The 27,558-nt window shown below is 39.0% G+C and overlaps 1 protein-coding gene across 4 annotated transcripts in view; it reads left to right on the forward strand.

Annotated features, from left to right (window-relative positions):
* PRKCQ (protein kinase C theta) overlaps positions 1–27,558 on the forward strand; it is a 171,584-nt gene that overhangs the window by 109,979 nt on the left and 34,047 nt on the right. For all 4 annotated transcript variants that reach the window (XM_041767935.1, XM_041767934.1, XM_041767937.1 and 1 more), the window contains 2 exons: positions 25,557–25,648; positions 27,129–27,191. In XM_041767935.1, the coding sequence (XP_041623869.1) occupies positions 25,557–25,648; positions 27,129–27,191 (155 nt within the window). The remainder of the gene's footprint in view (positions 1–25,556; positions 25,649–27,128; positions 27,192–27,558) is intronic.

A 27,558-nucleotide genomic window follows, 5' to 3' on the forward strand; every position in this document is an offset into this window, starting at 1 on the left:
TTATTCCTATCTGTGCTGTCAAGGTAGATGGGGAATATATCCAACTGGAGAGAGTTTTAGCAGGTCCCCCACCTTTTGGTGGAATTCTAGGGCTAGATCTCTTATACTCTAGTTGCTCTTCTAAGCCATAGCTTCTTTTCTCTGCATTAGGGCATCCAGACCTGGTGTGGGCTAGGGACCTGGGGCTCCCTGAGACAGTAGGCTAGATAGGACACCCAAACACTGCTCTCATCTGTGCTGGAGGCCAGGGGGGTATAATCCACAGTGTTTGCCTGCCCCTCTGACCCAGAGAGAGTTCTAGTACCTCTCCCACTCTTTGTCAAAGTTCTAAGGTGTATTCCTTTATATTCTAGTTCCCCTTTAGATCTCTGCTTTTTTCTGTGCCCCATGGCCCTCAGTACTCTCTCTCCCTACTGTAGTTCCCAGCCTCAAGGGTCGGGGTTCCTTTTATTACCATGTTTCCATCTCTTTTGCTGTTTTTCTATATGGTCTATGTTTTATCATGCAGAAGCTCTTTAGCCATCTGTCAGTTCTTCAGGAAGAATTGCTGTATAAATAGGTGTATGGTCTGTCCCTGGAGAAGGATGAGTTCAGGGTCTTCCTGTGTCACCATCTTGAACTGGACCCTTAGTCTTAAGGAAATAATTTTTCCTTATAAATTAAAACTATAGGCTACCTTCATTTGTGTCTCCTTTGAATTGATTTGAGAAGTGTTAGAATTTCACACTCTAAGAGAAGTTTTAGATTGTCTGAGAACATCTCTGGGCCCCTCAGGTTGAATGTGAGTGAAAGCACTGTGGTTTTACAGGTCTCTGTATACAACCTCTCCAGCAGGATGTCAGGAGTGAGGATGCTAGTGTTACTTTACATATTTATACCACTACCCTTGACTTCCACACTCCCATGCTGAATCGGTTGAGCCTTTTATGTCAGTATCGCTTTGCACATTAGCTTTTATGAAAAATAAAATGGAGTTTCACTTTCCATATATATAGAATACACAAAGCTTAACTTCCGGACCAACCTTACCATGGTCATCCCTCTGCTTATGATCTCAAGGTATGAGTTTATGCCTGATGCTTCATGTGACTTTCAAGTCACCACTTGTTTATATCCTTTGCTCTCCTCTTTTTGCTTCCAAAAGGATCATATTTTTAAAAAGAACACTTACAAAGAAGTTTGAATCCTTTGTGGATAAAGTACCGTACTGACTACAAGATATTATTACTATTTGAAATAGAAGAAAAACCCCTTCAACATAGTAGGTTTTTAAAGTATGTCATTCTGGTATTTCCATGGCTTGAAGGCAAAATCCATCCAAGATTGCCAGAAGGTTTTTAATTTCAAGCATTTTATTCAGGAACTGCTTCATCTAAAGCTCTAACACTTCAGTCCATAAGCCCTGCAGTTAAGAGTGCTGCTAATTATCACAATTTTAGCAAGAAAAAAAAAAGCCACATAAACCACATCCTCAACACTTATCCATGAAGTAAGAATTAACTTTGTGTTGTCCCATTTATAGTGACTGGTAAGTCTCTTTTCTTTAAAGTACTTTAGCAGTTTTCTGATACTAAGAATACTTGAAAATTGTTATTTCAGAAACTGCACATCACTTTGATGTGCTTTGGATACCCTTTGTGTGCAACCAGACTGTGATTTGGCAGATGATAGAGTTATGGTAAATTGTGTTGCAAAGTTTGCTCTAGATTCTTCCTTCCACAAGACACTGGAGATAATCAGCAATTAGTGAATAAATATTCAGGAAGTCTTTGACTCTGAGCATTGCCTGGTGAGTCTGAAATGTCATGTCCTTTCTGCACATCTGCTTTTTAAGCTCACAGATATTTTCTCACCTTTGTGTATGACTTTTTAATGTTTCTTCAGGGATTATGTGCACACAATGTCAATCCATTCCTCTGTCAGCTGTTCTCTCAAAGCCCCAAAAGTATTGTCACCAGCTTCTGCTCAAGACATGACCATTTTGCATCTCCCTCAAGAGTAGGAAAAGACCCCTTCTCTGTGAATCTACATACCTTCCTTTCAAAGCTTGCTCCAAGACCATCTCCTCCATAATGGCTTTCAGATTCACTCAATTCTGCTTAATTACCACTGTCTTTCACTCCCTAAGGTTGCTCAGCTTACAAGACCTGAAAGGTGGTTTTGTTCCTGTATTATTCAGCTTTTTCTGTGACTGCTTTCATATGTACTTACTCTGTCTTGCCAGTTAATACATTCCTTCGTATGGAGAAAAATGTTTTGCACTTTTCCTGTTTTATATTTTCCCACAGACTGCTAATGTTCTGAGTGAGGGTAGAAAAAAAAAAAAAAAAAGAAAGAAATGTCCTATAGCAAATTCTATTGCTTGATTATATTGACTATACTATGTCTGCCAGAGTCCTCAGGTGGTCCTGGACAAAACTATAGAGGAGAGGAGGCCTCTTTAGCATAATTTCTACCACTTCTCTGTTCCTGTGATCTCGTGCTTGCTACCGCTCTCTGGACTCTGCTTTCATCTCCAAGTCATTCCTAGTCTCTCTACATTAAAACTCGTGTTGCTTCAGTGTCCTTTTCTCAGCTAACAATCTTAAAGGAAATACATGATAAAAAGCATATGACAGGGATCCCTGGGTGGCGCAGCGGTTTGGCGCCTGCCTTTGGCCCAGGGCGCGATCCTGGAGACCCGGGATCGAATCCCACGTCGGGCTCCCGGTGCATGGAGCCTGCTTCTCCCTCCGCCTGTGTCTCTGCCCCTCTCTCTCTCTCTGTGACTATCATAAATAAATAAAAAAAAATTAAAAAAAAAAAAGCATATGACAGATTAAAATGTATTGTTCTCAGCAATATTTTCTGAAAGCAGAGTACCTGAAGCTGCATTCCCTTATTCATCTGTTGTTGGTTTTTTTTTTAATTCCACTGAGTACATATAAAGATCAAATGGGCTTTATTAAAAGATTCATGAATTGGGCACCAGCCATCTAGCAAATAGAAAGGTGCTCCAAGAGCTGTATAAAACTTTGGAAGGCTTTTTACAGGCAGAAGGTGGGCAAGACGTGGAGTGTATTGCTTTAGGCACGGTCACTTTGGAGGAAGGTCAGGAGCCTGTCATGCAGCTTACCACACTTGGTGCTGACCAGGTAATTCCAGGTTTACTGCTAAAGGTCACATTCCTGGGAGAGGCGGAAACTGCAGTTAGATTAGACATTAATCTAGGTTTGCTGATGGGAGCTTCACACAAGTGACTCTTACTTGGTGCCTTTTGTCTCTTTTTAAACAACATCCCCCTTTTTGATCAGACTCCTAGTTCATCTGAGACATGTGATCAAAATTTAAGGGATTGGATCACTGCCAGCTACCCCGCTGAAGTTTCATTGTTTTATTGGTGCTTTGTGTGGTGTTCCCACGCGGTGACTTTAGGTTCAAATTTTTAAGGTGGTCATTTGTTTTGTGGTTAGTGGCTACAAACATGCATTTAAAGCTTTTGAGAGAACACAATATGCCAGGAAAACTACTATGATTATTATTAGCAGGATAATTCCCAATGTTTGGAGGGTTCTGGTAGCCATGGTCCCTAAGACTGACTTTGATTTTGGGGGTCTTGATTTTGATCTGTTTCAAAGAAAGACCTTGTGTTTTAAACTGAGTGGCTTGCATAACCAAGTTTCAACTCCCCTAGAAGTGCTAATCCAGGTACATTAAGTAGCTGAGAAAGTACAGCCCTGCCAAAGGAAGCTAATCCTGAATCCTGAACACATCCTGGGAATTCCTATTTGAATATGTGGTTTGAAACTGGAAAGGTGACAGTCACAGGGGCCAGTGAAATTTTAAGGGTCTGTAGACTACAAAGGCAGTTTTATTCTGGCTACCTTTGCCTTATTGTCCCTTACTTTGCAGAGAGCCTGAATACAAAGTTTCCCAAGTTTGGGGTTGTTAATCAGAGACAGGGAAATGGTGCCAGGGAGGGTCTCTGACATACAAATCAGGTTTTTTGGGTTTTTTTGTTTGTTTGTTTGTTTGTTTTTTAGATTTTATTTATTCATAAGAGACATGGGGAGAGAGAGGCAGAGACACAGGCAGAGAGAGAAGCAGGCTCCATGAAGGAAGCCTGATGTGGGACTCGATCCCAGTACTCCAGGATCATGCCCTGAGCCAAAGGCAGATGCTCAACCGCTGAGCCACCCAGGTATCTCCATACAGATCAGGTTTTGATGCCAAATCCTGTGGTCTGAAGGGTTACTCCCCTTAGTAAGCGCCGGGGAGATATGGACAATGGGCTTTTCTTGCCAGGCCAGTTCTAGCATGAAAGAAAGAAAAAGAAGAAAGGATTTTACTTAAAGTCTGAAGTCTTGGCAGGCATTTTGGGAGGAAGTAGTCTACATCAATGTAAGCTACTCCTCCTCATCATCATCACTTTGATTTACATAGCAGCAGATGCCAGGCAAAGCCTTCTTTAGCTGTGAAATATGTGCCTCAGGTTTATATATATGCCCTAAAGTTGGGAGGCAATATGGGGGGAGAGAGGAGGACATGGTATAGTCCCTCCCATGGAGATTCAAGACCAGTCTTTGTTTTTAGTGATTCCAAATTCTTAAGAAGGGTGGGAGAAAACTGAAAATGTTAGTTTGGAAAGTTGTAGCCAGATATTTAAGGGAGCTAGGATAATTCAGGGCCAGTCCAATTTACAGGTATACAACAAAACTTCAAATACAATTAACAAGACTGGAATCTAATATCTGCGAAGGTGCAGACATAATTTCTCTAATTACCCCCATTTTTAAGTCAAAGATAATCACAGTAAAACAAACTTGTTTGCATTCAGTGTGGCCTGATTAGTTACATAAGTGTAGCAAGAATGGTGATTGACCCTATAAGCTTTTTTTTTTTTAAGACTTTGTGCTGGAGCTTTTCACATGGAATGTCAGATTGAACCCTCAGAAGCCTCTGAGGCCAGGAAGCTAAACCAAGGTTCACCATCAGACTTTACCTGCAGGGCCATTCCAGTCAAAGCCATCACAACACAGCCAATGTTTTCAGTTGTGTCCTGTTATATAAATAACTATACTGCCATGAAATAGAGTTCAAGAGTTTCCCAACACTGGAAGAATCAGGCAGAAAGAAAAAAAATGTTTCGTCTTTGTTTACAAAGATATACTCTACCAAATTATAAACCATATATAGCTTAACAGAAAAAGTTTCCTCAAATTTGTAAAAAAAAAAAAAAATTAGTGAACCAGCAATTGTTCAAATAAGAAGTCATAAAAACTATAATCCTCCTCCTTACTTCATTCAGTCCCGTTATTAATTCTTGTTCTGCTTGAATCTAGCTTTTTTTTTTTTTTTTTTTTACTAATTCTGGAAATGCTTACCCAAGTCAGTTTTATGATCTTATAAATCCTTTCCACAAATCTCCTCAAAGATGAATTTTTGCAGGAACACTTTTGCAAAAACATCAGAGTAAAAGACTCTGAATGACACAAGACTGAATGTCCATGGTTAAACATCTGATGAGAGTTCATTATTGTAGAATTGACAAGGATATGTTGTGCTATAGGAAAGTATTACTAATCATATACCAAACAGCTCTGATTTTTAGGGATTTCATATAATTTTTAGAACACTTAAAACACATACAAATATAACAAAGCTGATTACTATTTGAAAATTCTTCCTATGTAATTTAACATATCAAATAAGCCTAATCCTTTTTCTATCTCACTTTTTATAAAAAGAGAAAGAACAAAACTTTTGTGATCTATGGACCTCCTTCAAAAGTTAGTTTGGGATCAAAACTTATACAGTTTTAAAATTTAAATTCCAGTAAATGTATTCATAAGTTTGTTAATTGAAAGAATACTGAGGGATGCCTGGGTAGCTCAGTCAGTTAAGTGTCTGCCTTTGGCTCAGGTCATGGATCCAGGGTCCCTAGGATTCAGCCCCATGTTGGGCTCCCTGCTCTTAGGGAGTCTCTTCTCCCTCTGCCTCTGCCCCACCTTCCTGCTCCTGCTCTCTTTTTCAAATAAAATCTTAAAAAATAAAAAGAATACTGATATAACAAAATTTCACAATTACTTACTGATGTAGGAAAGGACATTATGATTCAAAGCCAATGGCCAAAAAAGAATTCTTGAGATGTCTTTAGTGGAAAAAGGTGGTTTTATTAAAGCCTGGGGCCAGGACCTGTGGGCAGGAAGAGCAGCACTGGGGGCATGCGGAGTGGCTCATTATATACTTTCAAGTTGGGAGGGGGTCAGGAGAGCCTAAGCCTTTTAAGGAATTTTGGAAGGAAGGTTCCCAGGACCTTCAGGGGGTCGCTATTGTTGGGAAAAGGTCATTTGTTACCATCTAATAAAACCTAAGTCATGAGACCCTTCAGATGTACATCTGTGGGTCATGTGCTTGGAGGATGATCGCCAACACGTATCTTGGGGGGGTTTAGACATAAAGGAAGTTTCTAAAGGAATTTTTATATGTTGAAAGTAGACTCACAGGATCCTGGGGTTTGGGATAATAAAATTGCCTTTTGCCCTGAGCAGAGTATAACACCAAAGTAGCTGAGTCCCTGAGGAAGGTCACTCTGTCTCAAGGACTTATCAATGGGCTGTAAGTAGTAAGGAAATCTAAAAATTTCCCTTCTGCCTTTGTTTCCCACATCACTTTAGTTTCTAGTGAAAACTAAGAGTTAAGAATTCTAAATGTAATTAAGACTATTGGAAATAAGGGAAACAACTATATACAAGAAAACAAAGATCTGTGTTTTTGAAAAAACAATATGAGGAATGAGAATACATTTTTTATTGAGGGAAAAGAAAACAATTTTGTCCTAAAGTGAGACTGGTTATTTAAAAGAATGAACACTTAAGACAAAATGTGAATGTAGAGAGTAAAGTTGTAGAAGGTATGCAATGACAGAAATCTCAGAAGGGAATTGTGTGTGGTCAGTGCTAAGACTGGAATAAATTAAAGTAAGTAAATGAGTTTTAATATCAAAAATACACTGATATAAAGTTAAGTTTTGTTTTCTTAAGTTTTCTTAAACTTTTGATCTCTTAATAGGTGTTAAGAAGTCAAAAATATCAAAAGTTTTAAAAATATTTGGTCATAAAGGATCATAGATAACAAAAGAAATGGAGTCTTCCCCATTTAAAAAAAGCTAAGGTTAATGTTTTACTGCTATTTAACTTTCTTTAAAGCCTTCGAAATTCTCTGTCACTCTGGTTAGATACTTAAGTATTGTTTTAAAGTAATCAGAGAACTGATAAAACAACAGAAGACAAAATCTTTGTTTTTCTAGGCATATTACTTAAAAAGGTAAACAAAAAAAATGTTTTACAATCTCTTATCCAGAAAACTTTGTCCTTTAATAACAAAGAGAAAATCAAATTCTAATTTTGTACCAGTTTACTTTTGTTATTAAAATTCATTTAATTAAATTCATTCCAATCTTAGCCAGTCCTGACCACACCTACAATTCCTCTCCACAAGCCTTAGAGGCTTTAATTACATATAGTAGAATTTTTAACCCTAAACACCTTAATTATGAATTATCTCTTATATTAGCATTTAGTGGATTGGCAGAATTATGCTTTTTATAATTTCCAGAAATGCGTGCTTTCTCAAGCAAATATCTCAGCACGGCACAAAAAGTATTTACTAATAAATCCAAGTATCTTTAGTTCCTCTGTAAAAGGAAGACAAAAATGGATAAACCAAAAATGGATAAACCAAAAATTTAATAATTTTTCAGTATTTTATCTCATTTGGAAATGATCTAGATATTTAACGACTATTCATCAGTTAATTTCACTTACTTAACTTTAAGGTTTCAGGTTACCAAAAAGATTAGGAAAATTATTTTAAAAATTCCTCTAAAAACTTTTATTTTGATTACATTTATTTAATTCACTTGTTTTCAGCAATTAGTTCAGAAGTGTCCTAAAGTGAGACTGGTTATTTTTTTTTTTTTCTTTCTGACAAGTTTTTTAATAGTAAGAACTTATTTGACTAGTAAACCCAGGCAGAATAAATGTTGTAGGTCTGCATTATATTCAGTTTTAAGAGGGCTAAAGACGTGTCTATTTTAATTAAACCCACAAACTTAAATTAGTTTTAATGCTGAGTATGTTCCCAGTCATGTGAACCTGAAAAGCATTTGAGTTCATTTCTATTATATTTCTGGAGAATTTTAGGAATACTTTATATAAGTGCTTACTTTTCTTGAAGCCAATTAAATAGAGCTCCTTTACAAATTAATTTTAGCATTAAAAATACCACACATCTACAACACACATTAACAGATGTAAACAGAGAGACTTTATAAGTTCCATTTAAAAATTACTGCCGCGAAAAAATGAGTGGGAAATATCAGAAAGGGAGACAGAACATTAGAGACTCCTAACTCTGGGAAACGAACTAGGGGTGGGGAAAGGGGAGGTGGGCCAGGGGTGACTGGGTGACGGGCACTGAGGGGGGCACTTGATGGGATGAGCACTGGGTGTTATTCTATATGTTGGCAAATTGAACACCAATAAAAAATAAATTTACAAAAAAAAATTACTGCTGTGAATCAGGTACAATGCAAAGCTCACTACTTATAAAGAAGTTGGTTCTAAGTAGGTATAATAAGATTATCTGCTCAGATGGCTAAAGCTTTTTACTAATATTTGTGTAGGATACATCTATTTCATTTGAGCTGACACTGAAGAATTTGCATAGGAATTTTGAGAACACTTTTTTTTTCTGGTGTCCCAGATGATTGACCGCAGGTCACTGTTTGGATGGTGGACTTGTAGGGGAGTGTCATGTGGGGAGGGTCCAGGTGTTATGTTAGGTCCCTGCCCTTAGAGCTGTCCTAGCTGAAAGGGCTGTATCTTGGTAGACTTTTGCTTACAGTTGTCTTCCAAACTCCTTTCACAGTGCTCAGTTCTGTTCACAAGCTCAGTCAAACTGGTGGCCTCCCATCCCATTTTCTACCTTTTATTTAATCTAATCTCAGGAGATATTCCATTTACAAACAGGGCAGCTAGAACAGTTTGGGTGACCTCATTTAATGTATGGAATCTAGAATGCCATAGGAAGAGAGCTTCCAGACTGGCTTTAAAGTCTGCCACAGGTTTATCTTTCATTGTTTGCATCTTTGAATGATAGGCCAATCAATGTGGGCTTGGAGAGCTCTAAGAATGGCAGAGTAGCAACTGATCTTTTAAAAGCCAGCTTTTTCTGGTCTTTGAGGGAGCCATGTTGAAAGGCAATGATTTTGGATATCATCCTCAGGGTTACACAATCCTGCTTCTTGCATTTTTCTACCAACATACATAAGCTGGAAAAGATCTGGAAGCCTGGGGGAATGACCCCAAATTGTTCAGAAACTTTTGTGTACCTTCCCCTGGGTTGAGGAGGTCCTTAACCTATGGCCCTTACTTAGTTCAGTCTTTGACCAAAGAATTAAAGATACCTGAGGAAGGTCTCCTGTAACCTTGAGTAGCTTTATTTTTAAAAGTAGCTGTTTAAAAAGTAACTGGAATGGAAAGGCAGTCAGAGGACCAGTAGACCATGAATGCTCAGGCAAAGGAGGATAGAGTGAAACAAAGAGTCACATCAGTTTTATCATCTTTATTTTGGGTGCCTCTTGTGTCTTTAATTTTTCATTAGCCTTTGCAATAATTTTTTAAAAAGCCATTTTGGAATCTTGAAGCCTTTTAAAATGCATTAAAAATGCATATAAATTAAAATAGGTATTTCTGTTTATGTATTCCACTCTTGTTTCAAATGCATTTCTTAAATGAATGATCTTGTCTAATTGTTCCCCATAATAGCCATTATCATCCTAGGTTATCTTTAGTAAGATTTTGCCATTTTGTAGTATTTATAGCTTCCAGGACCAAAGTTCGTAGACATAAATAAGCAGATGTGCTTGCAGGTAGCATGCTTAACTTTTTAGAATTTAAGGATTCTTTTTCTTTTTTTAAAGTAAGCCTCTTGGTGTCAGGCTAACCCCTAAGGTGGATGTGCTGCTGCTGAGCTGGGGACGGTGTGGTATTTTTCAGTGTACCTTGCTGCATAGAAATTTTATCCTAATGTAGGTATCTTTGAGTTAGGTGGCGAGCATTCTTAACAGTGGACACCTACCCATTAGCAACAGCCTTTATCTACACAAAACAAGACAAAAAGTATGTGCAGCTTAACATTGTAGAGTAGTAATCAAGATATTTTATTACATCCTGACCCAAAGAAGGCCCCATGCCAAACAAACAAACATGTGCACCCTAGTCTGTCAGTAGTAACCAAGAGATGCTATCGCATCCTTGCCAAGAGAAGGCTTATATACTGTGGCACCAATTCCCACCCTGGAACCTTGCACTGGGGAAACAGCTGAACCAGCAGACCTCAACAAATGCAGACTGTGGACTTAGCAGCTCTACTTAAGCAGGGAACTGCAAACTGCCATTAACAGTTCCCCTGTGGATTCTGGGACAGAATTAAGGGCTGGAGGTTTCCACCAATTAAATGAGAATTGTGGCTTGAATTACCAGCAGCTGCCTATGTACGACTGATTGAAAGCCAATTAGATCAGGAGCTTCACACAAAGAGAGTAGAACTAAGAGGAACTTACCCATGTCCCTCAGAAATGGGGGGTGGGGGCGCTCAGAAGAACTCAGGGGTACCACACCTGGGTTTCTTGTTGTGTCTGAATGCTGTCAGAAGTTTGCCTTGGATCCCATCCCTGCCACCAAATCTTTTAAAAATTCAATTGAATGAATTTAAAGATCAAATTAGTTTTATTCAATGATTTAAAATTAGCATCCTATCTAGCTAATAGAAAGGAGCTCCACAGAGCTGCATAAAATGGAAGGTTTTTATAGGCAGGAAGGAGGCAAGACAAAGAATGCGTATTGTTTCAGGCAAGCCACTTTCTTTTGGAGGAAGGGTGGTGGGGGCTGGTTTATCACGCAGTTTACCTCACTAGTACTGGCCAGGTAACTCCAGGTTGACTGGTTAAGTCACATTGCTGAGAGAGGCTGAAACTGCAGTGAGGTTAGATATTACATCTTGGTTTGATGATGTGGGTTTAGCTCAAGTGATTCTGTTTTGCATCTTTTGTCTTGTTTTTTAACAAAAGCAAAGACTACATTGCATTTACGGGGATTATGCATACACACTGAGGAGGCTTTACATGTGGGACTCTTTGCAAACAGGCAGTAGTTGAAACTATGGGAATATATGTGAGTTGTAATAAGCCCACTAAAGAGGTTCAAGTACCAAACCAAATCACCCCCCAATCTTAGGAAGTAGAAGGAAGAAGAGGAAAGATAAGTGACAAAGGCCCCTGGGGAGGGAAGTGTGGGGAGGTGGGGGAAGGTGGGGGTAGAAGGTGATCAGAGCAGAAAGATTAATGCAGAGGGAAGAATTTCAAAAAAGAAGGGACTGTGTATTCAGAGTGGTGAGGGGTCTGACTGGGCTGTTTATGAGGAATAGAAAGAAGCATCTAGTGAGAGGATGAGGGCCTTGGTTGGGTTACAGAGTTTTGAGTGGCAGGTTGGGTAGACTCAGTGGTTACATAGAAGTCTGTCAGAAAGCATGTGATCATAGGGCTCAAAGGTCAATGGAGGGAGAACTCTTGGGAAGAAGGAAGCCAGACAAAAGGCAAGAATTCATGGAGGAAGATTTTGGAAAAATGAAGAGGTTAGGATAAATCACAGAACAAACTGGTAAAGAGAGGGGCACTTGTAGGACATGAAGTGAAAGCTGGAATCACGAGAATGTTTGAGTGCATGTGCATGTCACCACAGGAAGGAAGGGAGCTTTCTCAGGCTGAAAATGACAGGGACAGGAGTGGGAATGAGCACCAGCAGACTCAGAAAAGGCTGAAAGGCACCTGGGTGCCTTGGCGGTGGAACATCTACCTTCAGCTCAGGGCATGACCCCAGGGTCCTGGGATGAGTCCCACATTGGGGTCCCTGCAGGGAGCCTGCTTCTCCCTCTGCCTGTGTCTCTGCCTCTTTCTCAGTGTCTCTCTCATGAATAAAGAAATAAAATCTTTAAAAAAAAAAAAAAAGGCTTGAAATGTCAGCAGTGAGGGTACCAATAACAATTTAGTACAAGACAGAGCACAAACTGTGAGGAGCCATCTAAGGGCCAGAGTGTGAAGAGGAAGGTGGGATGAGAATTTGCCAGGGATAGAAACCAGCAAGGTGAAAACAGCCTTTAGACAAATAAATCGAAATAAAATGACAGTATACCTTCTGCATCCACTTTATAAGGATTAGTATTTAGCTAGAATATGAATAAGCTCTTAAATCCTAAGTGTGTAATAGGTTAAAAGACATAAGCAATGATTCTCCAGGAAATTCTATTAAAAAAATTTTTTTTCTAGAAGAGCAGTTACAAATATTTTGATTAAGTAGATGCTGTCAACCAAAGTAAATAAAAATGTTTCTGGAAGTCATATTTTCAAGGAAGATTTTACATAGAACCTGCAATGCTACCTTCTTGGTATAAATTTCTACCTTTCTAGGACATATAGAGTCCTAGAAAGGGGAGTTTTATTAGTCTTCATATTCTCAGTCATTATTCTATTGATATTTGTGTGAATTCCACAGGAGGAAGAATTTTAAGCATGTTTTTCTTCTAGGCTTCTTGTATATTAGCATCACTTTGAATGTACTGGCTAGCCTAGAGCTACTAGCTTTTTTAAATTAATAGACTATATTTTTAGGGCAGATTTAGGTTTACAGAAAAACTGGGGAGTAGACATTCATTCCTCCCTGCTAGCCAGAGAGTTTTTATGTTTAAATCTTGCTTTAGTGTGGTATATCTGTTACAACTGAAGAGTCAATATCGATATATTATTATTAACTAAAGTCCATCATTTCTATCAGCGTTACTTTTTGTATGAACATTATATAGGTTTTGATAAATGTAGGACATGTATCCACGATTACAGTATCATACAGAATTATTTCTCTGCTCTAAAAATCCTCCCTCCCTCTCCTCCACCCCCGGCTACCACTGATCTCTTTACTGTTTCCATAATTTTGCTTTTTCCAAAATGTCATATAGTTGGAATCATTCAGTATGTAGCCTTTTCAGATTGGCTTCTGTCACTTAGTTATATGCATTAAAGTTACCCCATGTTTTTTCATAGCTTGCCAGCTCATTTCATTGCTGAATTATATATTCCATTATCTGGATAGACCACAGCTTGTTTAAACATTCACCTGTCGGGGAACATCTTGGTTGCTTGGAGCTACTAATTATATCTGCTGTACTCATTTGTTCTTCTTCTAATGATAAGGCATTATTAAAGAGGCTTTCAATTAACAAGGCGTTGGGGAAGGGGTCTAAGATGGTATCATATGAAGATCTTAAATTTGTGTCCTCCGCAGACAGACCAAATCCACGGTTGCATGGGGATCATTTCCCCCTGAAGAATATATGAAACTAGATGAAGTGCTCATCACAACAAAGGATAAAAGGACCATGTTGAGATCAATGAGAGGCAACAGAGGGGGTGCTCTCTAGTTCTCTCTCTCTAGCACTCTGTATATTTGAATATATAGGAATGTAGAATATATTTAATACAAACAGGTAAACTTGATTTAGAACACTTAAATTTTTATATGCATGGTATTGGCATCCATTTGTACTCTTGCTCCAGACCTTACAGATATTAGGGCCATCCTTGCTCTGACTATAATACAGATTAATGCTTTCATTCCCTGTGTGATAAAACAATGGTAATATACACTATCCCAGGCATAGAGCTAAATAGTTTAGGTGTATTATTTCATTTTAATTTGGACCAGCTCTTCTGTGTTCTCCAGAGAGCACTTCCCACTCCTTCCACTGACTCTGTTAGAGTATATCCCAAAGAGTTTAATTCTCTCCAATTTCCATATTGTTACACTATAATCTTGAATATTACATCATTTATTAAAGATACTTGACAGAGGATACTCTGAAAGAGGTACTGGTATACTTTGTAATAAATAGTTGTATTTCTTCAGACATTGTACGTCCTCTCGTATACAATTTATGCCATTAACTTACTAGCCTTTGAAGATAGCTAGGGAAAAGGACGATAGTTCTCTTCCTTTTATCTGGAGATGGAGTCTATATTCCTGACCTCATGTGCATATTTGCCAAGTTCTCCATTTTTTTTTCAAAATCATTACAGCTTTGATAAGATTATTAATGTCTCTAATGCCATAAAGTCTGCATTCATCCAATAACATGAGCACATTTGGCAACTGTTCCCTTATTTATTCAGCACTTGGCCATATTGAATAGTGGTTCTCACTAAATAATTTCCATGCTCTTTATTTTCATTCTCTTATTAAAAAAGAACTATGGTGATTCTTAAGGAGAAGACAACATTGAGGGCACATTATATTAACATATTTTTTTTAGTCTACCTTGGCAATTCCCCCCTTCACTAATTCTAGAATATTCATTCACAAAATATCACATAATATTTTAAGAGGACATGTTTTGACAGCCCTAGGACTTTAAACTTCACTAAATGACATCTGTCTGCAAACAGCCCTGTGGGAATTATACAACCGGTTTTATGAAATCTGTCACTTTCATCTTCTATTTAACCATCTTTCTTTCATATCATGAATATAGATTTTTATTCTAAGGATGCTTGCCTTTTTACATCTTTTCAGTTTTGAGTCTTTTTTGAAATAATTATTCTATTTATACAATTTTGATTACATACTTTCAAAAGCACTTCTAATCAGAAGACACTACTACTCTGTGCCTGGGCCATACTTTCATCAGAAGGTTTATGCATGCCAATTTCAATTTAGGTGAGCTACAAAAAAGATAGCATCTTGCTTTATATCAAACACTTAATCTAAATTTCTGTGCCAGCACTACAAATAGCAATACTCATTTTGATCTATCAATGGATCAGACTTCTTCAGACCTCTTTGAAATGGATGCATTGCCTAGAGTGCAGTGAAATGGATGCACTGCCTAGAGTGCAAGGCAAAGGAACAAATTTGGGGATTTGTTCCTCAGTAGCATAAATCTGAAGATTAACAAGTTCCCTGGGAAAATATTGAGAATCTATACCATATAAATATAAGGTGATAGAAAAACCCCTCCCTTACAACTTTTAAGTCACATTAATATTTTCCCTAATTATAAAATTACACCTAAACATACATTAAAAAGTGGAAAATACACAAAGTACTAGAAAAAGGAAGAGAGTCATTCCAAGTTATATTATTCAAAGGTGCTCAGAGGTGGGATTTTTGAGTATTTTATCTTCTTTTTGCATCTTTCTTAGTAACTAATAATGTAGTAACTAGTTAACTAAATCTAGTATTAACTAAATAGTAATAAATAGTAAATTAAATTTAGTAGTAACTAAAAATCTTTAGCAAAGTAGTTCATTTTCACATGAAAACCATAGATTCCAGGGACACTTGGGTGGCTCAGACCATTAAGCATCTGCCTTCAGGTCAGATGATGAACCTGGAGTCCTAGGATTGAGCCCCATATTAGGCTCCCTGCTCAACAGGAAGCCTGCTTCTCCCTTTCCCTCTGCTGCTCCCCCTGCTTGTGCTCTCTCTCTCTCAAATAAAGTCTTAAAAAAAAAAAAAAGAAAAGAAAACCATATACTCCTTAAACTTGCCTTTTATGTTAAAACTCAGTCTGTTCCTGAGATCACTTTGTGCCTGAGAATATATATCTCAACATGCATATTCACATATATCATACATAGACAATAAATGTACTAAGTTATAAATGTACTAAGAGCTGTCATTTATAGAGCATTCACTCACTACACTCCAGTCCATGTTGCAGGCAGATTACATATTTTAGCTCAATTACTCTTCATAGCAACCCTATGAAGTAGATCCTATTATTATAGCCATTTTATACATAAAGAAATTGAGGTGACCCTAAGGGGATAAGCAACACATCAAAGGTGAAACACCTGGTAAGCAGGGGAGCCAGGATTCAAACTCAGGCGTTTCAAGTGATGAGGTCCATAGGCCTAACTGCTATATTGCTTCTCAGTAGAGACCTGTTTTAAAACAAATTTTAAAATTCACGAAATGGAGTCCTGTTTGTACTTTGTTATGGAAGGAAATAATTTGTTAGTTAATGCAAAAAGACCCCGTGGGACAATTAAGCCAGTAAATACCAACTAAGTCTGAGTTCCTGTTGCAAGGTACAAACCTCTAGCAATTCAGGCACATTATTTCTGAAATGTACTAATAGGTCTATTAAAGGCAGTGAATTTTACTAATTAGAGTTTACAGTAGAAATATAAACAAGCTGTAATGAATGAGTTTGCTGGTGTGCAGAGAGCAATACCCACCATTTGCTTCAACGTGGATGGAACTGGAGGGTATTATGCTGAGTGAAGTAAGTCAATCAGAGAAGGACAAACATTATATGTTCTCATTCATTTGGGGAATATAAATAATAGTGAAAGGAAATATAAGGGAAGAGAGAAGAAATGTGTGGAAATATCAGAAAGGGAGACAGAACATAAAGACTCCTGACTCTGGGAAACGAACTAGGGGTGGTGGAAGGGGAGGAGGGCGGGGGGTGGGGGTGAATGGGTGATGGGCACTGAGGGGGGCACTTGCGGGGATGAGCACTGGGTGTTATTTTGTATGTTGGTAAATTGAACACCAATAAAAAATAAATTTACTATAAAAAAAAGCAATTTCTTTTCCCCTTCCTCCCCCCACTCCATAGACTCCATATTTAGATATAAAATGTACACATGGGATTATCTGTTGGGTTTGAGACTGTGTCCTTAATGAGAAGGGAAATAAACCTGTTGTTGTAGGATGTTTAAATATATAGCTCACATGAGAAGAAAGCAATAGATATAATCCCCCAGATTCATAATTGCTCCAGCCTTCTAAACTGCAGACGTACCTAAGAAATTGAGTGTTGGTGTGACCAAAACTGACAGAGGGTGTGTAAGCCCACCATCCTGTGCCCACCAGAAGCAAGCTCTGCCCCCACCTGGGGTGCTCCTTCCAGGCACACGGCTTGGGCAGCTCTGCCCCCACCCAGCTCTGTGTTCTTCCAGACAGGAAACCCCTCCATTTCTACATGACCACAGAGCTGGGAATGTCAAAAAGGCAACTCTCACAGGTTGTAATTCTCAACTAAAACCTTACCTTTGGGGGACAAGAAGCAGAAGTAAAAACTTCTAAGGGAGTTCACACTCTGAAGGGGACCCACAGCCACTTCTAATACTAGTTAAGACTCAGCATGTCAAGGGTATAAGTAAAAATGGTGGGAGGCACAAAGGTAGAGATTCAAAGGCAACATCTTGGTTAAATTTAGACCAGAATGATTTAGAGGTTTCAGCCTTGAATACCACTGAAATTAGTACATAATAGCTGAAAAAATGATTTTTTTTCTAGTTCTTGGATTGGCAAAGTACTTAAATATTTATATTCTTATATACGATATTTACTTCCTTTCCTCCTTACCAGTATAAATCATTTTTACAGCTAAATTTGATATAGCTATTTCATAAAGTATATGAATACAAAGATATTTCTATATTAGTGTCTCCCTACAGCCATCTCATATTTTTGTAAAAATATAGGGGGACCAACTATACTGCCCCACCAGCCAAGTAATGAAAGAGATTTGTGGGAACTGGAAAATCCAGTACTTTGTATACAAACATACAGAATTCTTTGCAAAAATGCTAGACTATTTTGAATTTTTGAAAGTACTTGAAAAAAAATGAAAGTACTTGATATGTATTAAGTGATCTTATAAGAATATCATAAATACCATTTTTAAAGCACCAAAGAAAACAGCTAGCTCTAGAACTTTGCCCATCTATCTACGAGTGTCAGCATTGATTATTGTGTTCAGTTGTCAGAAAATCACAGCAAAGCAATACATAACTGTCACTCTCTTGTTTTTATGGTCTGGCATATAGAACAGCATGCCACAGGTATATTTATGAACTGGAACGTTGATAGATAAAAGTTATTGAATGGTATACCAAATACTTTCTTGTTAGGGAGAGGTTCTGCATGACTATTCAATGAAGTGCTTCTTCCAGTGGCTCTAACGTCATTGTACTCTCAAACCCCAACTAAACTTAGTTTACTGACAGGATGGAAATATGCTCAGTGTTTTTACTGCTTTATTAACAAAATCAGTGGATGATGGAAGGTCACTCATAGAACTCACTCAAAAGACCACGAAGCCTTACTGAACATTCATTCTATGAATCAGTCCATTTGAGCTGATACCAACAGAGTTTGCAAGAACCTTAGCATGTTTCCTACTGCAGGAAACTGGCTAAGCAAGGCAATCTTCTATAAATTTCACTTTTCCAAGGAGTACTTGACAAAATGCTAGGTTTTTGCCACCTGCATACACAAAATGAGAAAGCTCAGTGATTGAACTGGGGACAATAACCCTACAGGTGGTCAGGCTCTACTCCTTTTTTTCTATTCTTTTCTAAAGTCAGAGATGTTCTTTTTTTTTTTTTTAAGATTTATTTATTTATTCATGATAGTCACAGAGAGAGGAGAGAGAGGCAGAGACACTGGCAGAGGGAGAAGCAGGCTCCATGCACGGAGCCCGACGTGGGACTCGATCCCGTGACTCCGGGATCACGCCCTGGGCCAAAGGCAGGCGCTAAACCGCTGAGCCACTCAGGGATCCCTAAAGTCAGAGATGTTCTTAAAGCAGGTCTGCTTGAGTTCAAAAAGAATAAGATGCATGATTCAGAAATAATATAGACCAATCAAAAAGTTATTCTTTGGCCACTCAGAGTCTGCTCAGAACAATGCTAAGGCACATTCTGTGGCCCCTAATCCATTGTGACATTTAGTCCTTTGCAGGATTAATTTAGCTGTTAAAGCAGTCACATTCCAGACCCTTGGGAAACAGAGGTATCTGCCCTCAACCAATAGCCATGTTCTAGGAGCACAACCAGGAGACCACTTAAATGGAAGGAAGCCATCTGACCACTATTGTAGAACCTTCTTTGGGGTGTCATGGTGGGCCATAACACTGACATCCTTTGAGGAGGGTTCCAAGAGGAGGCTCATCTCTATTCTTCAATTTTACTTCAAATATGCACTGTTACTAGACAAAGACTCTTTGTAACATTTTTGCAAGCATCACATCCTCTTATATGTATTTTATCATCTGGGAAGCACTGCATGGATCTTCCATGCTCTAGTTGTTAATGTCATCTTTATTCCCAAAGGAAAACAATAAAATGTATGGTGAAAGTCAGGGGGTGTTGAGGCCACTAAAGGGGAGTTTAGTCAGTACTCCTCATTTCTCAGAGGTTGAGACTGGGGCCCAGGGATGGTGTGATTTATTGATTGCATAACCAGTCAGTGACAGCACAGAGACAAGAATTTCTACTTCATGGATGCTGTGCCAGGAGCTGCTGATAAAGTCTAAATCCAGGGCAGATTGGAGCACCCCATCCCCCAACACCCTTACCACCTTCAGTTCTCACTCCTCAAAAGAATTATGTGCATCAGTTAATGTCTTACTCGGCATTAAGGGAAGTCCACACTGTTGTATGTTGTTCACAAGCCCATGTCCCTCCTCACTAGCCTGCTTTGTGTTTTCTCTCAACTCATGACCAGAACAGATAGGACAGCATTGAAGGAGACCTAGCTCTCTGCTTTCCTTTTTGTTTCAAGAGCCACCAGGACTGTGAGGGCCCCTTTCCTGAGAAGTATCTGCTATTGTTTCATTTTTGACATCATGTGAATTCTTCCTTTAAGACATAATGAAAATTAAGAAAGGTGGAATTACTTATATACATGTCCAGCACCATTTCTTGAAGAGTATCTTTTGCTCCTTTGTATTGCTTTTGCTGCTTTTTCAAAGATCAGTTGACTATTTGTATAAGTCTATTTCTGGACTCTCTTCTGTTTCATTGATCTCTTCTTTTGCCAATACCACCCTGTGTTGATTATTGTAGCTTTACGGTAAGTCTTAAAATGGGTGGTGTCAGTCCTTCAACTTTGTTCCTCCCCTTCCATTTATATATTTATTTATTTATTTATTTGCAATTCAGGGTCTTTTGCCTCCCTTTGTAGACTTTAGAATCAGTTTGTAGATATCCACTGAATAACTCAATGGGATTTTGTTTGGGATCTCACTAAATCTGTAGGTCAAGTTGGTAAGAACGGACATCTTGATAATATTTAATTCCTATTTATAAACATGGAATCTCTCTCCATTTATTTAGTTCTTCTGATCTGCTGAGGTTTTTTGAGTGGATTTTAAATTGTTTCCTGTGACAACAGCTACCAATTAGCAAGCACATGCTGAGTGCTAACCCTGAGCCAGCTTTCTACATATATCATCTCATGTCTTACTCATGAAAACCCTATGAAGCAGAAATATTATTCCTCCATTTTGCAGATAAGAAGACGAAGCTTAGGAGATGTTAACCTCTTTAAGATCACAAATAGAGGAAGCATGAACTCGGTTCTCACTCAGTAAGGGCAAAGCCCCTGGTCTTGACCATTACTCTGAGTCTTGTCCTTCTGGGTTTATTTCTACCAGACCCAAAGTGGAGTCTTCAGTGGGCAGACTTTTCTTTTTGACAGTGGTCCTGCAGGGTTCCAGGTCAAAGGCTGGTCACCTTCATTCAGCTCTGAGCACCCCTCTTACAGCCATTTATGAAAGTCTGAGTCTATTATATTTGTATTTTCTTTTTATGACTGGGACTTGGGATTCAACTTTTAAAAGGTTTATCCATCCTTCAAAATGGGATTCTTGAAACACAAACCCTAGGACTGCATGGTTTGTATGTGTATATATTTATTATGATTTCATCACAGAGCCATCTCATTGGGCTCAGAGTGGACCCAAAAGTTTCCTGAATGAGTAGATTCCTGAGACTTCCAAACCCTCTAGAAAAGGGCAGCACCATCTAGCAGTATAACAGGTTTCCTCCATCCTGCCCATCCTAACTGGACCTCTAGACATGGGCTGCCCTTTTCCCTGTAAGCAGCCCACATTTTAGCTGGTAGTCACCCAAATCCAGCACTCCAACTGAAGCAAAATGCCATCATAAATAACCAAAGATGATCAATTGGCTTTTTTCAGTGCCCCTGGCTTAATATAAAGTTGAGAATTAGAAGAGATTGTTTTAAAAGATTTATTGTAGAGACATAAAATCTTTTAGTAGGATTAAGGATGCTATAAATCTCCATTACTATTTAATTAATAATCACTGTGATACTGTGGTCATCTTGGAATGCTCAAGGGAGTAAACAATGATTGTGCCTATGATATCTTAGACTTTTGCACCGCATAGATTCAGCACCCAATCCTTCACACCTAGGTGCAGAACTGATTTAAGCCTAAGAATGGGTGGGACTACTCTGCCCAGGGTTGTGTAGAAGTTAGGGTTAGCCTTTTGCCTCTAGTCCTAACTGACAATATATAAATTTTCAACTTTTTTTTTAAAGATTTTTTTTATTTATTTATGATAGACTGAGACAGAGAGAGAGAGAGAGAGAGGCAGAGTCACGGGCAGAGGGAGAGGCAGGCTCCATGCCGGGAGCCCGATGCGGGACTGGATCCTGGGACTCCAGGATCACACCCTGGGCCAAAGGCAGGCGCTAAACTGCTGAGCCACCCAGGGATCCCCAATTTTCAACTTTTATAGGAACTTGTAAGCTTCCTAACTCTTAAGAGGATCCCTTCATCTGAGCACTATTATAAATGGTCTTACTTTAAGCTTTTATATCTTTCATTCTTTCCTGAGTACCTAGGCGATTCCACTACTGTGTGCATACAGGCCATCATAGTTTTATGTTGAAAGGTAGTTAGAAGCTGTCCAATGAGAGCTAAAGGAAAGATGTGCTATTGATAAAACAGATATGTACAGATTAGACAAATGATTAATCTCAAGTTATGTGTGAAACAGCAATGTTAAGTTAGGACTTCTGTCAGCAGAGTATTTTGGCCTATCTATAAGAAAAAGGGACCCAACTAAAGATATACAGAACTAGTAAATTAGATCAGAGGTCAACCTTAGAAAAAGCAGGACAACACTTAGCCTTCACTTGAACCATTGAGGTAATAGCCACAATATTTGGTTTCCCAGTAGAAGTGGCAGGCAGTGTATGTCACTGTCAGACCAGAACACCATCACTTCGTATGCCCCAGGGCCTTGGTCAGTCTCACATCAAAACTCAAAGGTTAATTCTGTTAAAAAATCACCCAAGTGAGGCTTTTGGGTGCAAATTCATGCACTGACATATTAAATGTCTTCACACTTTAAGGATGACTAATTCTGTGGTTCATGAGGGCTCTCACAATCAAGATGCTCAAAATGTCATAAATGTACTTTCTAAAGAAGTATTGTCTCACATAGTATGAGTACCTCAGGCTCATTGCAATTTTAGTCACTTCTGATGCTCTAAACACAACCTAAAGACCACTCAGCCTTGCTTTTGGTGGCTGTCATTCAAGGGGGCCAGCTCTAATAACAAGCATGGCGTCTTCTGTTAGGAGCAATATGCTAGCTCATCAGCTGTGAATTGAAACAAGAAAAATCAGGACTGGAAAGAAATAAAACTATACTTAATTGTAAGGTTTCTGAAGGCAGGACTGTGTTTCATCATCTCTGGTGGATGAGGCAGGAATGCACGTCCCCACTCACTCCTCCCACAGTGCCACGCTCATAGAACATGTTCAGAACTAAGTTTTGAATACATGCTTCCAAGTCCTGCCCCCAATCGGAGCCCTGATTTATATTCTCTACCATCCTACACACTATCAATTTCAATAGGTATACAGTCAGCACCTATTAAGTGCCCAACATCATCCCATTGTTGGGTGGGCAAGTCCAGTTGGACCCTTCCTCAGACTGCCCCATTTGCTGAATCATAGCATGCAAGTAACCCAGGAAATGTTACACATATGCCTTCCAGATGCCTCAAGCTTCTTGGTGTTCAGAAATGCTATAGATCAGCTAAATTATTTTTTTAATTTTATCTAAATTCAATTTGCCAACATATAACACCCAGTGCTCATCCCCTCAAGTGCCCACCTCAGTGCCCTTGACCCAGTCATCCCATCCCCCCACTGTCCTCCCCTCTGTAACCCTTTGTTTGTTTCCCAGGGTTAGGAGTCTCTCATGGTTTGTCTTCCTCTCTAATTTTTCCCCAGTTTCCCTCTTCCCTTATAGTCCCTTTCACTATTTCTTATATTCCACATATAAGTGAAACCATATGATGATTGTCCTCCGACTGACTTACTTCACTCAGCATAATACCCTCCAGTTCTATGCACGTCGAAGCACATGGTGGGTGTTCGTCCTTTCTGAGGACTGAGGAATATTCCATTGTATACATACCTCTTCTTTATCCATTCATCTGTCAAAGGACATCATGGCTCCTTCCACAGCTTGGCTGTTGTGGACATTACTGCTATAAACTTTGGAGTGCAGGTATCTCAGTCTTTCACTACATCAGTATCTTTGGGGTAAATTCCCAGTAGTGCAGTTGCTGAGTCATAGGGTAGCTCTATTTTTAAATTCTTGAGGAACTTCCACACAGTTTTTCAGAGTGACTGCAACCAGTCCACATTCCCACCAACAGTGCAAGAGGGCTCCCCTTTCTCCACATCCTCTCCAACATTTGTTGTCCCCTGTTTGTTACTTGTAGCCATTCTCATTGGTGTGAGGTGGTATTTCATTGGGGTTTTGGTTTGTATTTCCCTGATGGCAAGGGATGCGGAGCATTTTTTTCATGTGCTTGTTGGCCATGTGTAGGTCTTCTTTGGTGAATCTTCTGCCCATTTCATGACTAGGTTGTTTGTTTCTTGGGTGTTGAGTTTGATAAGTTCTTTATAGATCTTGGATCCTAGCCCTTTATCTGATAGGTCATTTGTGAGTCTCTTCCCCCATTCTGTAGTTTGTCTTTTAGTTTTGTTGATTGTTTCCTTCGCTGTGCAGAAGCTTTTTGTCTTGATGAAGTCCCCATAGTTCATTTTGCTTTTGTTTCCCTTGACTTCATAGATGTGTCCTGCAAGAAGTTGTTGCTGCAGCCAGATTCAAAAAGGGTGTTGCCTGTGTTGTTCTCTAGGATTTTGATGGATTCTTGTCTCACATTTAGATCTTTCAACCATTTTGAGTTTATTTTTGTGTATGGTGTAAGAGAATGGTCTGGTTTCATTCTTCTGCACATGGCTGTCCAATTTTTCCAACACTATTTATTGAAGAGACTGTCCTTTTTTCAGTGGATAGTCTTTCCTGCTTTGTCAAAGATGAGTTGACCATAGAATTGAGGGCCCATTTCGGGGTTCTCTATTCTGTTCCGTTGATCTATGTGTCTGTTTTTGTGCCAGTACCACACTGTCTTGATGATCACAGCTTCATAATACAGCTTGAAATCAGGCATTGTGATGCCCCCAGCTTTGGTTTTCTTTTTCAACATTCCCCAGCTACTCAGGGTCTTTTCTGATTCCACACAATCTTAAGATTATTTGTTCCAACTCTGAAGAAAGTCCATGGTATTTTGATAGGGATTGCATTAAATGTGTAAATTGCCCTGGGTAGCATTGACATTTTCACAATATTTATTCTTCCAGTCCATGAGCATGGAATGTTTTTCCATCTCTTTACATCTTCCTCGATTTCTTTCATAAGTGTTCTGTAGTTTTTGGAGTACAGATCCTTTACCTCTTTGGTTAGGTTTACTCCTAGATATCTTATGGTTTTGGGTACAACTGTAAATGGGATTGACTCCTTACTTTCTCTTTCTTCAGTCTCATTGTTGGTGTATAGAAATGCCACTGATTTCTGTGCATTGATTCTGTATCCTGCCACACTGCCGAATTGCTGAATGAGTTCTAGCAATCTTGGGGTGGAGTCTTTGGGGTTTTCTATATACAGTATCATGTCATCTGAGAAGAGTGAGAGTTTGACTTCTTTGCCAATTTGAATGCCTTTTATTTTTTGTTGTTGTTACCTGATTGCTGAGGCTAGAACTTCTAGTGCTATGTTGAATGGCAGTGGTAAGAGTGGACATCCCTGTCATGTTCCTGACCTTAGGGGAAAGGCTCTCAGGTTTTCCCCACTGAGAATGATATTCACTGTGGGCTTTTCATAAATGGCTTTTATGATACTGAGGAATATTCCCTCTATCCCTACACTTTGAAGAGTTTTAATCAGGAATGGATGCTGTATTTTGTCAAATGCTTTCTCTGCATCTATTGAGAGGATCATATGGTTTTGCCTTTTCTCTTATTGATGTGATCTATTATGTTGATTGTTTTACAAATGTTGAACCACTCTTGCATCTTGGGATAAATCCCACTTGGTCGTGGTGAATAACCTCTTACTGTACTGTTGGATCCTATTGGCTAGTATCTTGGTGAAAATTTTTGCACTCATGTTCATCAGGGATATTGGTCTGCAGCTAAATTATTTTGACAGATTTTTTATAAGTGATCTCAAGACAAAATTGGTTCCCTGAAATAACCTAAATCCATTTAAAAAGTAGTCCTTGTTTTCTTTTTTAAAAAGCTGATTTGGAATTGTTTTGTTTTTTTCCTAGGAAAACCTCTTTTTTGTGATGGAGTATCTCAATGGAGGAGACTTAATGTACCACATCCAAAGCTGCCACAAGTTTGATCTTTCCAGAGCAACGTAAGAGCCTTTTAAAGGGTTTGGGGTTTTTCCACTGTTCTTATCAAGTACTGAGTACCCATGATACCCACAGAATATTTCTCCCATGTGGCACTTTCCCAGGTCAGGGTAACCCTCTGGGGACATATCAAACAAGGTAACTATGTTCCCAATTTGTGAAGCTTAAACTGGAATGCATTTTGTTTCATTTCTTCGTGTTTTGAAATCAATGACTTAATTTCTTAAGAAACTGCCCCAATTCACCACACTTCTAAATAAACACAAAGGCAAATATTTGCCCTTTGAAAAGAAGTAGTCAAATGAAACACAGATCTTAAAAGGTGGTCATGGGGATGAAGCTTCAACTAAAACTTTTAACTAAGGCTTTAACTAATGGGAAGCTCAATGTGAAGGTTCCAGAGGCATGAGTATTAGGAAACCAGAAGAGGCTTTTACTCCTTGAGAATTACTCCTTCACCTTCTTTGGCGTCAAGTGAAATTGGGCAGGCTGCATTTAGCAGGTGTGAATTCAGCTGAGTCCCACAGAATCCCCTGCCACTCTTCCTCCTGTGGGCCTTCTTTCCTCAGTGATAAAACCACTGTGACATTCAGAAAAAAGAAAACTGTGCCACTAGGCCCACTTAAAAATATAGGTACATGCTAGCTTTCTTTGCCTGATGCTCAGTAATCTTCACTAGCCCCTAATGAGCACTTTGAGTAGTTTATGCTGAGCTGGGTTGAAAGATGGACTGGTCCTACCAGCTCCTACAGAAACGCTAACTGAAACGGCTTTTTGTCAAAGCCAGGGGCTAGCATACCACTAAGCTCATCACTTCCAGGAACCATAAGCAAAGTGCCCAGAGATATTTTAATGGGATTTCTGCAGCAGAGAAATCATCAGGCAGTTTTTGTGCCAAAGGATTCTCAGTCCGCCTTCCTCACTACCTCTGGAATGCCATCACAGACACACTGTCTGCTGTGCCTTCAATGCCTCCCAGGTGTCTGTCATCACTGGAGATGGAGAGCAGCATCTCACTCCTATCTTCCAATATCCTAGCCTCTGCCTTTGGGCTGCATTTCTTGCCCATAAACAACTCAGGTCTATGTGAAATGACTCTGAATGCAGGTCTAAGAGCTCTGAGCAGAGTTTAAAATAAAAGGGAAAATTATTTTCCCTTAATACTTACACTATTACATTTAATGTCCATGTGTGTTTTATTAGCAAAAAAATGAGTTTGAACATTAACTTTAATGTATAAAAATAAGCACTAGTACAGGTAAGACTAACTTAAGGTACCTTCTTTGTTTCAACCTCTCAGTGCTGGGGCTGCACCTGTAGAATGGATGACATCTCCCTTTTGTTAAGACTGAATAAAGTGATGTACAAAGTTGTGTGTACACACGTGGGACAGTACTTGACAGAAAACTCACTATACAAAATGGGGATTTTATTTTGTTCCATTAATGCATCCATACTCAACTTTGATTTTCCTTCCTTCAGGTTCTATGCTGCTGAAATCATTCTCGGTCTACAATTCCTTCATTCCAAAGGAATTGTGTACAGGTAAATTTTACTCTTTGGAAACACATACTGAGATATCTGGATTTCCCTATCCAGTTAATTTAGCCACTGTAGTGATGTGAAATGGCGAGTGTACTTTGGGGCAGGAAGTTCCATACCCATGGTGATGACAATCAAGTCAGAAACTCCAGTCTCAAAAGCAGTAAGGTTCTGATCTCATTTTGTTCTTTATTCTAATCTTGACAATTCTTCTCCCTGTCACTTCCACTTTTCTCCTCTCCTTCCATTGCCATGCTTTCTCTTTGGCATCTTATGGCTTTCTCTCTCTGCCTTTTTCATATTTCCTGTTTTTGCTTGCGCCAACTAGAAATGCTTACTGAATGTTCTCCTCTTGGGTAAGGGAGGAGAA

Source organism: Vulpes lagopus, chromosome 8, assembly GCF_018345385.1.
Source record: "Vulpes lagopus strain Blue_001 chromosome 8, ASM1834538v1, whole genome shotgun sequence".
Classification (NCBI taxonomy): domain Eukaryota; kingdom Metazoa; phylum Chordata; class Mammalia; order Carnivora; family Canidae; genus Vulpes; species Vulpes lagopus.